General features: G+C 40.6%; 1 protein-coding gene across 1 annotated transcript; it reads left to right on the top strand.

The window, feature by feature from the left end:
- Positions 1 to 344: 344 nt before the first annotated feature.
- Positions 345 to 12,835, top strand: LOC136431144 (WW domain-binding protein 1-like). Its single transcript, XM_066422412.1, has 6 exons — positions 345 to 463; positions 881 to 1,000; positions 3,284 to 3,386; positions 10,830 to 10,991; positions 11,664 to 11,859; positions 12,200 to 12,835. The coding sequence occupies exons 2-6, from the start codon at positions 923 to 925 to the stop codon at positions 12,627 to 12,629; spliced, it is 969 nt and encodes a 322-aa protein (XP_066278509.1). The 5' UTR covers positions 345 to 463; positions 881 to 922; the 3' UTR covers positions 12,630 to 12,835.
- The last annotated feature ends 671 nt before the right edge of the window (positions 12,836 to 13,506 follow it).

The following is a 13,506-nucleotide window of genomic DNA, read 5'->3' as shown; positions in this document are numbered from 1 at the left end:
CTAGATAGAGATATGTATTAAACACTAAATATTGATAAATACTATAACGTTAGATGAATAAACATAACGTTACGCCAGGACCCCCAGCCCTGCAATCAGACATCGAGAAGAAGATTGAAAAGTAAGAATGGAAATGGCAATTTAAATCAGTTTTCAACTTTCACACACACAAAAAGTGACAATATAGTGAATAGACCCTTTATTAAATGAAAAGTCGTGCCCAAATTGCATTACCCTGATCCTGTACACCTTATTTTAACAACGGATAACGTCTGGTTTCTTCAGGCGTCTCTCTCCAAGTTGACGCCTGCGTCCCTATGGTGATTTGCATATTAACAGGTGTGACAAAGGCCTTTGTTTGCACAGGTAACCGCCGACCTCCGGGGCTGACATTGCACAATCTGACTGCCTTGGTACGACACGTGCATTCCTTGGGAGTTCCCCTCAGTGGTTACTTATAACGGTAAGTACCTATTACAACTGTAGCTAAATATTACGAACACGTCCTTCAGAAAAAATGCGCATCCCTTTCGCAAGGCCTTGCAATATTGACGGGGATTGCAAACGTTGGGTGATTTCAAATCGGGCACATTTCATGAAGGGTGGCGAGGGTTACGTGGTAAACCACAGGTAGACCAACGACAAAAGGTACATATTTCTGGGGTTATTCATTCATATTTCTGAATCCAGTAGAAACTGGTTGGGGTTTTTCGCATGATATCACCTGGGCGGCGGCTGTCCCCAAATATGAGCATCATTAGCATAGCCCGTCTATATTTGGAACTGATTAGCATATATCTAACCGTATTTGGAACTCATTAGCATGCGCTTGCCCATATATGGAGTTGTTTACGTCATTTTTGGCTTTCAAATGTCGAAGGCGTGTCCCAGCTGGTCCCTAGCTCAGGCTTGTGCCCAGAAGATGGCCGGACTGTTTGAGCGAGCAGAGGTGATCTTCCTAGCAGCTATGGGTCTTCTTGGTGCTGTAGACCACGGACAGGTAAGTGCATACATGCATCTACTGCGTTTTGTTCTCATAGACATGCCCTAGAAATTTGCAGATTTTCCATTTCGTGAAGGCGTAACGCAAAATGACAAGTATGTCTCATATGGTTCGATCCTGCAACGGAACAAAATTTAAATGGTCGCCCTGCAGTTGAGCTTAGTGTACCCGTAAACAACCCAGCCTCTCCTTTGAAAATTTCAAGTGTGGACTTATCCTCGGTGACAAAACTAATTCTTAAACCCTGTGGCAGTGAAACTACATACATTTACATTAAGAAAATAATTATTCCGCTTTTCTGACCATTTCTATGGACTTCGGCAGAATATTCTGCTGTGATTGCGTAACCGATCTGTTGTTTACCGTTTATGCAGGCTATAGGCTGTATAGCAACTGACAGCTAGCTTTACCAAACCGTAGTAATGATTTTGGTTTCAAGACATCCTGATGTTAGGTTTTAATAATTATCCTGAACATCAAACTAATACCTTTGTCGCACAAAGCACGCCAGTGTCTATGTGACCGGCGGCACGTTCATAATCTGAACAACATAATCCGGATTGTACCGGTTGGGCCATTAAATATGGGGAACCCCTTTGTTCGTCTGTCAATTTCACCCACCCTACCAATCAAACCGCACTATTCTTAACGAGATTATCTATTTCTTTTATGAAGCAAACTGTTTTGGATTAAATTTGCTAGGTTGTACTGGCCTTTTTGATGTTATTTTGGCATTTTTGGTGCCTGTTTTTGTCGCTCTGCCTCTGAGCAACAAAGGTGTTGGGTTTCAGCGTTGGCCGGGGTTGCATCATCTCTGCATGGTGCGGTACTAAGGAAAAGTCGCCTGGCCTGGGGCTAGGGGTGAAGGTTGGAAAGGGAAAAAATGAACTATTTTAACTGTGGAGCTGATGAAATAATTGCTACTCGTAAAAAATTGTGTTTGTTTGAAGCAAGGTCAGGTCAGGCATATGAGAAACAACATCTGCTATATTTTTGTTGGTCTCCAGACATTGCAATATCAATCGTGTATTGCGTGAAGTTATAATTTGTAACTTTCTCACCTCTGAACTTTCCCCACCCTGGAAGAATGAGTCACAGAGAAACAAGTTTAAACCGGTATCAAATTGACAACTGACACAAAAGTATTTTGCTTGTAAATTTGTCATGCGCATTTGTATTTTAGCACCTACAAATTCTTTCTAAATCTAACAGTAATTTTGGGTCCTTTTCATTTGTCAATTGGTAAATTGATTGGTGATTTAGCATCCATTCTCACTCTTGTATTAAAAATGTGGGAGGTTATGTTTTTATTTCATTGCAGTTTGCTCATTTTATTATTTAGTTTTAGGCTCAAGTGAGATGCATTTCCTTTGTTCTTTGCTTCAACCTGTTTTTTTGTAAACCATTCCTCTTTGGAAAGAGAAAAGTTTTGTTGTCAAGATCGTCCAGTATGATATAACATACCGATAGCATTACCACAACAGAAATAGCAAAATTCTAGAGCAAAGGGATATGTTTTCATTTGACATGGCTGGACCAAGAAAGGGTAGCATTGTAAAGCTAGCCTACAATCACGACCATGTTGTGACCTAGTTTTGCCTAATAGGCATGTGCCCATGCATGTGTATGACCACAACAACAAGTCAGCCAAGCACAAGTTATGTAACCAAACGTTCCAATGTCTATAACTTTCGTTGGATATGTTTGTGATGATTTGTTCCACAAGCATGCATTCTTGTACCCTCAGATGCAAATACATGTATCATCATGCATCAATTCAATTTTATAAAACCTAACAATCAATGTACTTGTATTTGGAAAAAATAAAGAAACTTTTCAGAAATGATGATAGAAAATTGTGAGTGACTTAATTCCTACAAAAGATAACAAGTTGCAAATTCAAAGGTAAAGAATTAAAAAAGCAGAAGTTTTAACAGACTCAAGTCTGGGCATGTCCAACACGATTAGTCATTAGCAAAACAAGTCAAATTGCCTCAGGTAAGGTGAAGTCATGGTGAAAATACCTGAAACCTATCTGATTCCTGATGTAATGCAGTTGACTGATATACAGCCCTTTTTCTCTTCCACTCAAGCCATGTAAAATCAATTGTATTGAAAAAAGAAAAAAAAAGAGATGAATAAGGCTAACAATACTACATGTATTTCCATTGTCACACCACTAACACTTGGTCAACAGGTGTGCCCTGATGATCAGATGTTTCAATTTGATTTATTAAGGTGCATTTATTAACTGTAGTTTTTACCTGTTGTTTTCTCCAGGCAAGAGAGTTCTGCAAGAAGCAGGACAAGGAAGGGTACTGGTGTGAGACAGGACACTGCTGTGGGGACGGAGGCTGTTGTACCTACTACTATGAGCTTTGGTGTAAGTACCACTATATGAACATTATGAATTACTGTATCTTGCAACTGCTGCAATGGCCAAATTGAGTAAGAGTGTTCGCCTAGGTCACGAGTTTGAGTCCCACTGCGTCAGAGTCATACCAAAAATGTTACATACCGCTTTCTCTGCTCAGGGCTCAGAATTTGGGAAAGAGTATGGTAGTACGTACACACCACTACTATTGGACTAGCCACATGCTGTAGTGATTACACACAAACGTGTGGCCCAAGGGCTACTGAAACAGAGATGGGTGATTTGCACCATCTGGTGTAGGGCGGAATTTTCAATAGTTTGTTTCAAAACGGAGACCTTGCATGTAGTTTTTGCTGCTCAGTGTTTGCAGGGAACTCTCAGTTTGTTGCTTGATACATGTTTGGCCTCAAAATTTCCCAATGTCAGAATGTTGTTGTAACATAAGGACTTTACCCTGCTACTGTGTCCTTCCCCTTTCTATTAATTCTAAACTCTATAGGCATTGGTGAAAACCTTGCCAGGGGGGCATGCTGGTAAACAGGGTTCTTTTTATGAGACTAGCTGTCAAGGAGAAGACTGTTGGAAACTGAACTAGATACAGGGTCAATGCCAGGCCTGTGTAATTGATGTGTTTGAAACACACAAGTCTCTGAAGCCTTGCAAGCTTCAGTGCCTGAGCTCCCAATAACAACATTTGCAAAGATTTTATCAACATGTAAAGAATACCCTTTAAAGTGCAAATATTATCATATACCTTGTTAAACAAGGTAACGAGCCTCGTTAACTAGTCTGACATTTTTAACTATGCAAACTAGCAAAGGTTACTCTCTTCTGTTGGCAAGAATATACATGATCAGAAAAACAATTAGTTCAAACTTAGCTAAAGTTAAATCAAAATGAAAACATCTAGTGTGAAAGGTTTATGGTGGCCAAAGTACAAATCTCCCACCCACTGTTAGTCTTGGTCAGTTCATTGACCCGACAAACTCCCTCCACTTATCCATTATTTGCACCAAAGGAAGGCTAGATCCCTAGCAACAAGATGTAGTTTTTGATACAGCTGTAAGAATCTTCCATTTTAGAAAAAGGGGATCCTACCACACAATTTGTACTTCCTCTACCTCTTGTCATGTTGGATGTTTACTGCTGGGATTTACATTTAGAGGAGCTTTTGTTTTTTTAACTAGCTTACAATCTTGAGATATATTGGCTTAGTTGAAGTAAATGATATCTATTTTAATAAAAAAAATTCATGTCAGCTACCCCCTTTGTTGATGAAAGGAATGGTACAGTACCGGTCCTAGTTGTTTTGATCCACAGCTGGATTTTGTCAGCTGTTTCTGAGGGGTGAGAGAACTGAATAGTTGTCATTGATGTGGTGAGAGAAGCAGGCAGGGGGCCATTGTAAAGATGATTGAAAGTGTTGTGAATGATGATGGGAGATTCAGTGTTGATAGGTCTGATCCAATTATCATCAGTGTTCAAAGACATCCAATAATGGGGCAATACTCATCATTACCTTGTGGCTCCTCCCTTTTCTCGCTTCAGAGGACTATAGATGTGTACTGACAGGGGGTTGATATCTTGTGGTTTATTATTTTGCCTCCAAGTTTAGGTGTCTATATATTATAAAATTCAATGTCAGTTTTTTTGCCAAAGGTGCCTGCAAGAAAATGTACAATATCGATAATTGAATGGTACCATTTCTACACCAATGGAATGGTTTTGTTGAGCTTTGTTGGCATGTATGGACCAAAAGTGCATATTCTGGTGAATTACAGTTTAGGTTGGAATTGAAATCAATATTTTAGTCAGTGATTCAGGGTACTGTTTTGGCTGCATATGATGGAATAATTATGCATGGTTTGTGTATAAATTGTTGTCTTGTCGCACACTTTGATTTAAATCTAGATGTGATAGGCTCATTGTCAACTTGAAGCACAGGTATGTGTTTACCCAAAACAGTAACTGCCAGTGGCAGTTACTGTTTTGGGTAAACACATACCTGTGCTTACCTGAATGATCTCTGTACAACACTATTACCTTGGGCATTTACAAAATCGGCAGCATAAGTGTGTTGACAGCTTTTTCTGCAATTCAATTATGGAGTGTATAGGGCGTATTCAGTCACGTGACCCTCCCCCTAGCAACGAGCACTGGCGGCCATGTTGGTGCTCACTTGATAGTGGAGCCCTATGGAACTCTCCGTATAAATAGCAGATGTTTTCTACGCCATTCACAATTTCCCTTCGAAACGTTTTGTCTCACAATCATGGTGTTTTGCCTCGTGGTCAGATGTTTGATTGGGACTGATAAAGCACACACTGATCGGGTAACAGTAAGATTGGTTTGGCGTTTCTCGGGTGAAGGGAACATGGGACTAACGACTGAAACAAAAGTGGATTTCTGACATACGAACAGCGGATGTAAATAGTTGAAGTTTGAGAATCAACGTGAGTGTATGGAAACCTTTGTATCTGGTCGAAAAGCAAATTACAGGCCCGTTGTGTAACACAGTGGCAGCACCGTGTAGCCGTTGCTTGAGATACGTTCGTAAACTGGGGGGTCTTTCAACGTCGAACTTTCCCGATCATAACGTACTCCCTGTCAACAAAAATTTTCACGACACTCAAGACACTGTACTACGTGGTTGCAGGCCTTGGAACACTTGTATGCTGTGAACTGATTTTATGCGTACTCTGTAAACAGTTTAGCGGCCATGTTTGTAGGCAGCTGGGGAAAACATCTCCTCGCTCGTCGATAATGGGTCATTTCCAGTAGGTGAAATTGGATTTCTGTAGCGAAAAGGATGTGAGGCTGGAGACTCTTTGCATATAATAAAACAGCGATCAGACGACTTCGCATTCCTTGGAAATTTAGAGACCGTCGGACACCGAGAAACTTCGCTGCAGGGTGAGCACCAACATGGCCGCCCACGGAGGGCAGGGGTGATGACGTCACGTGAATACGCCCTATAGAATCTAATGTCGAACAGTACATTAGCCTGATTAGGTGATGTATATCCGCAGGACTGTCACTTGATACATTGCCAAAAGTTTCAACATGAGAGACAGCCCCCCCCAAAATCAATACATGGACATGAGTCAGACCTCTCAAGCACTGTAGGTTCCAAAACAACTAAATCAGGAGGATAATCTTTCAATTCTGGCACCATCATGGTGACATGCTTCTGGGAAGGAGTTCGGATGTTCTCAGACTCTGGTGTAATTTTGTTTTTCTTGGTCCAGTGTATTTTCAATAAGTTATGAGCATTGTCTCTAATCTACAGTAATCTAGAGTGGAGAGCCTGTATACATGTCTCATGTGTCAGATTACAGCAGATATGTATGCATGTTTTACAACAGAGAATGTTGTATGAATCCAGAGTATTATTGGCGCAGTGGGGCACTGAGAATGGAGAATATGTGTGCTTGACTTACTGGGTGTTTTGTGGGTTAAGCCCTGTCAGGCGTCTACAAAACATAATTTATTGTGGAGAATAGGACTTTCCAAGAAACTGAAAAGCTCCATTGTCAAGGCACAAACCATGATATAAAGATACAGGTTATATATCAGACCTGGAACTACCCGCCTTCAACTTGCAGAGAATTTTTTATAGATGGAAATACAATGTAGAAGAAGTCAAGTCATCCACAAGCTAATAGCAGTTCCATTCAAAATGGTATCTGACAAAATTGATTTCTTTCAAGTAGGCATTCTTTTATTTGAAAAATGATCCAAGAATTTGAAATTATGCAAGATTAGAGAATATAGGCTTGATGTTAGTACTGAAATATTATACAGACATTGCTATCTGTCAGACTCTGGGGACACATGTACAGTATCTCTGACACATACTTTCACATCATACAAGTAGCACAGAAAAAATAACTAGTGACTTTTCAGTCTGTTACAGCCCTGACATAACTGTCCTTGCCATTGAACTTGTGGTGTACTTGCCCCTGGGAATTATGTGTAAGTCATGGTCAACCTGTTGAGAAATTCATGGGCAATATTCTGTTTGCCAACAATCACATGTACACATTTTGTTGTCAAATTCAGTCTTTTGTTCGTAGATTAAGATTTTTCTGTTTTTCAGTATAAAAAGCTGCTGACTAGGCAGATCAGCCCTTTGATTCTTAAAGTATAAGAGCCCCTCATAAATCATGATGACTTTTACTTTCAAGCTGCTGATCTCCTGGTCTAAATATCATCAGCAAAATTAATTTTCTGGCCAACTGCCTTCCTAATTTGATTTCTATGGGTCAAAATCCCTTTAGGGAGTCTCCTGGGTGTCAGGAATCATTGTGAAATCCTTTAAATGCTTGTTGGCATCTTTTGGCAATCAGTAGTACATGTATGATGTATGTTACTTGTAGGAAATTTTACTTGCAATTTTGAGAAATTTTCTGCCTGCCAAGTCCCAAATTGATTAGCTTAAATTATTCAGAAGACCTAGTAATGATTCATAACGCCTGACCTGGTTGTTCGCTGACGAAACACAGCTGCCATAGCTTTTTGTTTTCATGCTGGTTTTCAGATTAGCATCTACTACAGTTTTCTTCTTTTGTTTCCCATTGTTTATCTTAATGACAACCAAATGACCAAATTGTTTTGGCCTGAGGACATGTTGGGTTGTTTTGAATCAGACTGTCAGGGGTCCATGTTGTGTTGCTAATCGGGCTGAGAACCGTGAAACCACAAATGACCTCAGGCACTTGGTTCCCTGCTGTTTTCGCTGACTAATCTAGTCCAAGAAAGGGTTATTCCATTGTAACCGGGGATGGGTACAAGGAGCTTGTTTTGTTTTTCATATGAAAGAAGAAAAAGAATGTGAGACATTTCTAATTCAGCAGAATTGGTAATTGTAAGGAAACCTTGAAATGAGGAGGAAGCAAAAGAAATTTTCCAGCCTCCTGTATTAATAAAGTCATTTGTTTATCTTCGTAGTAAATTGTACAATCCAGTCCTGACAGAAAGAGAATATTTTTGTTGCCATGTCAACAAGGCTATCCATCAAAATACCATTGGTTATGTTCGACAACTATTTAGTGATTTCTTTTTGGCCATGTATGATTTTTTTTATCAGTTTTCTGGTCAGTTTTCTGACAATGTAGAAACTACTGGGTCATATTATTCCTTGTCATACAATGCATCTCTACTTATATTTACAAATGCAAATAAAAAGTTTGCAAGGTAATCTAACCTCCCCTCCCCCAAAAGCAGAAGTGGCGTGAGGCATTACCTCACTTGTTTTTGGCCAGGGGCTCCCCTTTTGTCAACAGCAGCAGCTGTGGCCTGGGGCATGTCTGGGCTGATTCAAGTTAATCATTACCTAGATTATGCAAAGGGTGAAAGTATTAAAATGAAAAACAAACATGCTTGAGAAACTGTATTTATCATAACAAAAATCCTTATATCAAATGGCGTGGAACTAAGTGCAAGCTAGTGCAACCAACCGAATGATTCCTGCCATGATCAATTTGTGAATTTCGCATTCTGATGTTGCAGATGTGTTTCGCTTGTTGTTTTTCTGTGGCTGTTAAGTGTGTACAGTTTGCCATCTATGGCAGGACATGCTGCTGCAGAACTGCTTCAAATACCATTCCCTAATTCTACAGTAACAGAGCTTGGTAAAAGCTGAAAAGTCTGTTATAAACAGCAGGAGTTGCTATGGGCTGGGCTGGGTGGGGGTTGGTGTGTGTGAAACTGTGTCAGCTGGGACTTGTTTGCCATGTCAATCTTGGCAGCACCAGACTTGTTTTTGTGCCCAGTGGAGTCGCCCCAGTCAGCAAATCTGTCAAACAAAAGGACACAGGATCAGGAGAGGTTCAGATAAAGGTCACTGTGATATACTAACGGAAAAAGAAGATGTTGTGTGAACATTTTGGAAAAAATGTGCTGCCTGGTTCCCCATCTTTTTGAGTTTTAAGACAATGATAAGATAATTTCTGAAGTAGAGGCTTCTCTTTCTGGGGTATGACTATAATCCTTGCTATACCAACAACAAAGAGTATAGTGGTTTTGTGTTGTGAAATTGATTTTTTTACAAAAGTGGTAAATCCTCTTTTTTTTGGTACTTTCTATTTTTTCAGAAGAGACAGTAATGTATGATTTGAAAAATGAAGGAAAAGTATGTTGAGGTATGCATGTGAAATTAACTGGTACTGTTTGGTTTTGGAACCATGACTGATTTAGGCCATTCTCACAATCAATCACAAATTAAGTCTGACAACATGACATTATGTTGTCTAACCTGCTTCCCCCAGAAAAACACTGACAATTCCTGCAGATCATATCAAATATGTTAAAATCTATTTTTGTTTTGAAGCTACATGTGCAGATTAATTCAGTAAATGTTACTAATAGAATCATCTTACGGTCCAATCGATATCCCAGAGATGAATAGTATATTGGACTTGAGTTGGGACGCTGCCACACGACTGCTTGTGCGCATGCCAGCCAACAGCTCAACAACCCCTAGCAACCAGCACAGGCCTGTTGCTATTTATAGACTGGGCAGATTAACCATGATCCATTGCGACATTGAGCCTGCAGCTCTGTTCCCAGTAGGCGGGGTGCAGTTATCAAGGTTGAACTTTGCTGCCACTGCTGTAGTGAATGCAGATGGCTTAGCCTAATACAATTGTGTTTGTTTAACAGAACATTAAAAATGACATATATTGCCAAGAAGGGAAGCATGTACATCGTATGATCGAAAGCATTTACTAGACATTTATCACAAGACAGAAAGTACAAATGTATTTATCAGAAATGAAACGTGAGGAAGATACAGCCTTAATTGTTTTGTTTTTGTTCAAAGGTAGATTCAAAATGACATATTGCCAACAAGGGAAGCACAACATATGACAGAAAGCATTTACTAGAAATTTATCACCTGATACTGTGATAGAAAGTATTTATCCAGAAATGGAACGTGAGAACGTTACAGGGTTAATCGTTTTGTTTTTGTGGCAAGGTTGACCTGGGGATGCTCAGCTGTAAAAGCCAATTAAGTTACAGGGGTGGAAAAGTTCAGCAGCTTCATCCAATTTCAGATTCTAGACTTGATGTAACCATATGTTGTATTTTACTGCTGATTAAATCTATATCACATCCTTTTTCTTACCCTAGGAACACTTAGACTGGCTAAATCATTGATTATGGCTGACCTGTAACTAACGATGCCCCAATTTACAGTACTAGGTGCAAGAGTTTTTGGAGACATCCCTTAGCAAACAATCAGTTCTGAAATGACACTACCAGCCATAGAAATAGCATTATGCTGTGCCTTTTTATGAACAACAAGCCAACATGTTGTATTTTGTAGGGTTTCTTTCTGGCTGATTTGGATCCTGATTATCATTCTGTGTTGACATGTTGTATTATGATCATGTTTTGTATGGTTTTGGCTGTTCTGGATCTTGACGTGTTGTATTTTGTGTTTTGCAGGGTTCTGGCTGATCTGGATCCTGATTATCGTCCTGTGCTGCTGCTGCATCTACCAGCGCTACAAAGTGCGCCGGCGACAGGAGCGGCAGAGACGACAGCGAGAAATCAACCTGCTCATCGCACAGCAGGCGTCACTCCTACACGCACCACCTCTCAACCTCGGTGAGACATCCTCTCTTTACCTCCATGAGAAATGGAGGTATAGTTTTTACTCTTTGAGTACATGGCTGATAAAAAAGAAACAGTAAATTGCAATTAAAACTAAAAGAACAAATTGCAATGTATTCAGTGTTTCTTCTATCAGGAAAAAGAGATGACGAGAAAAGTTATCTGATTTGCAAGATGTTGTATGGAAAGCTGTTCTGATAATTGATACGTATTTGGAGAAAATGCACTTGCAAATCTGGCATGGTACCAAATCACTGGCCCATAGCCATAATAGCTGGTCAGTCTGAAAAGGAATACTTCAGGCAGTGGACTGTTTTTTTGTACCGATGCCCTCTAGTGAGCAGATTTAGCATTGCACTAGTTTGTCAGTTCTGTCTTGAGCAGTTGTTCAATAGAGCCCTCTAGTGGTTATGTGTCAAACTGCAGTTTACTAGAACTAAGCTGATGTCTTCCTCGACCTGTCAGCATTTCCAAATTTGGGCCCAACCCTGGAAATGAAAAGTTTATATCAAGAAATTTACACATATTATTGTCCTGATCTTTTTTGTTGTCTTTTTTATCTTCTCATTCCCACTACTACTACTACAAACTACCTGACCGAAAAATGTGTCCCTGGCATCAACCATATTCTTACATGCCTGTTCCTCTGTTTCCTCCCTGATGTAGATGCCATTCTGAAGCTGCCATCGTACCAGGAGGCCATCACACAGCAGGTGGACACCAGCCCCCCTCCCCGCTACACCCCCACCCTCCACCGAGCCGACAGACCACAGCTACCCGTCTCACAGATCAGACCAGCACAAGTCACTGTCACCATAGAGGGGGGCAGCACACAACATGTCACAACTAATCTTCACACTGGGTAAGGAGGACAAATGGTTATGATTGTTTCTTTTTGAAATGTTTATCCTGTCATTCCTTTAGATTCACATACTGCAAGTCTTGAAATGTTTACAGCACCTTTAATTTCGTGGTGCCTCTCTATCTACCATGCAATCATGACACTGTTTTGCTACAGTATATATGAATCTAGAACATATTGCAATAACAGCCTTTCTACTCCTACCACAAAATTTTCTTACCACAGATATAAAACAAATTTACTGTATTTTGTCTCAGAAGGTTTCTTGGTGTAAGACAATCTTGTGACCAACTCTGCAGCAGTCAGCATTGCTCACTCTGTTTTGTCATTGTTCCTTCAGGGGGCCCTTGCCACTATCGCCTACTACAGGATCCCCGGATGCCAGAACGCCGGTGTCCATTTTCTCGGACTGCAGAACGCCGTCGATCCTGGACAGTTCGCCCTCCTCATGCATCGTGGACACGGTCGAGGAGAAGGCTGGCATCCCCGACGACACCCCTCTCCTCGGCGCGTGCGGCGACGCGCCCGACCCTCCGGTGTGTGCAAACAATCACGTAGAGACTTGTGCAAACGCTTCGGCAGCTAATAACGGCGGTACCGCGCCGGGAATCGTGGCAGCTCCGTGTCCAACGTCTACAACGGCCTCGACTCAAGACCGCAGCGCTGTTGCGGACACGTCGCAGGAATCTATGCAGTCTACAGTGAGCGACGGGAATACCTCGGCTACCACCGTGGCAGACAGTTGTAACAGACCCGCAGGAGGGAGATGATGATCATGATGAAGACATGACACAAATTTTCAGATGTAAGATACGACATGAAGATATTCTACCCTCCGACATTCCAAACTGTTCTGCCTGGATTCACTGAAGCATATCAGTTATTTAAACAATGGGTTTGCACATGTGGAAAACATCGAAAAGATCCCTGTGGAATGGACTTCTTTGTGATATTGCTTGTGGGGGGGGGGGTCAAACAGTAGGCATTACCAAAGAACAGTCAATCTTTCACAGGTGTTTTCTTGGAGTGGTATAATGGAGCGGGCCTCTTGAGTCTACTGTAAGAAAGAAAAACCTCCATCTTTATTCAGTTATTTGACAAAGTTGATGCTAGTTGATTTATGTCCAATTCATACCTGTTGTGCAGGACTTATTCTTCCATTACATTTGGTCTCTACTTACAAAGGTTGTCATAATATCTTTCATGTACCTGAATGATTTTAAAGAAATTGTTGTATCTATTTCAAGTATATTTACTGACCAAAATTCGACGAGAAAAGATGGGTGGTCAATACAAGTGTCACCAAGTTAAAGGTTTTACTGGAAAAACTTTCAAAGCCTATTTCATGTTGGAAAGGAGGTGAAATACCAATGAAAGAAGGTAGACTTCATGATGGCCTATTCAGGTGAAAGTATTATCTATTCCCAATCATCCCTTGAAGTACCCTAAAACGACAATACTCAGTTTATGGGGGGATTAGGACATTCCAATTTGGGCCAATAATACATGCATCCCTATGGGGAAGTTGACAGAAATTAGGTGTCATTATCTCAGGAACCAAAGATCCTGACCAAGAAAACTTACCCTCAATTTTTTACCACTTCTGTAGACTGTCATCTATCAGAATTACGAGAACTTCTATACGGC

This window comes from Branchiostoma lanceolatum, chromosome 3 (assembly GCF_035083965.1).
Source record: "Branchiostoma lanceolatum isolate klBraLanc5 chromosome 3, klBraLanc5.hap2, whole genome shotgun sequence".
NCBI classification, from domain to species: Eukaryota; Metazoa; Chordata; class Leptocardii; order Amphioxiformes; family Branchiostomatidae; genus Branchiostoma; species Branchiostoma lanceolatum.
This window is presented reverse-complemented; position numbering and strand designations above follow the sequence as displayed.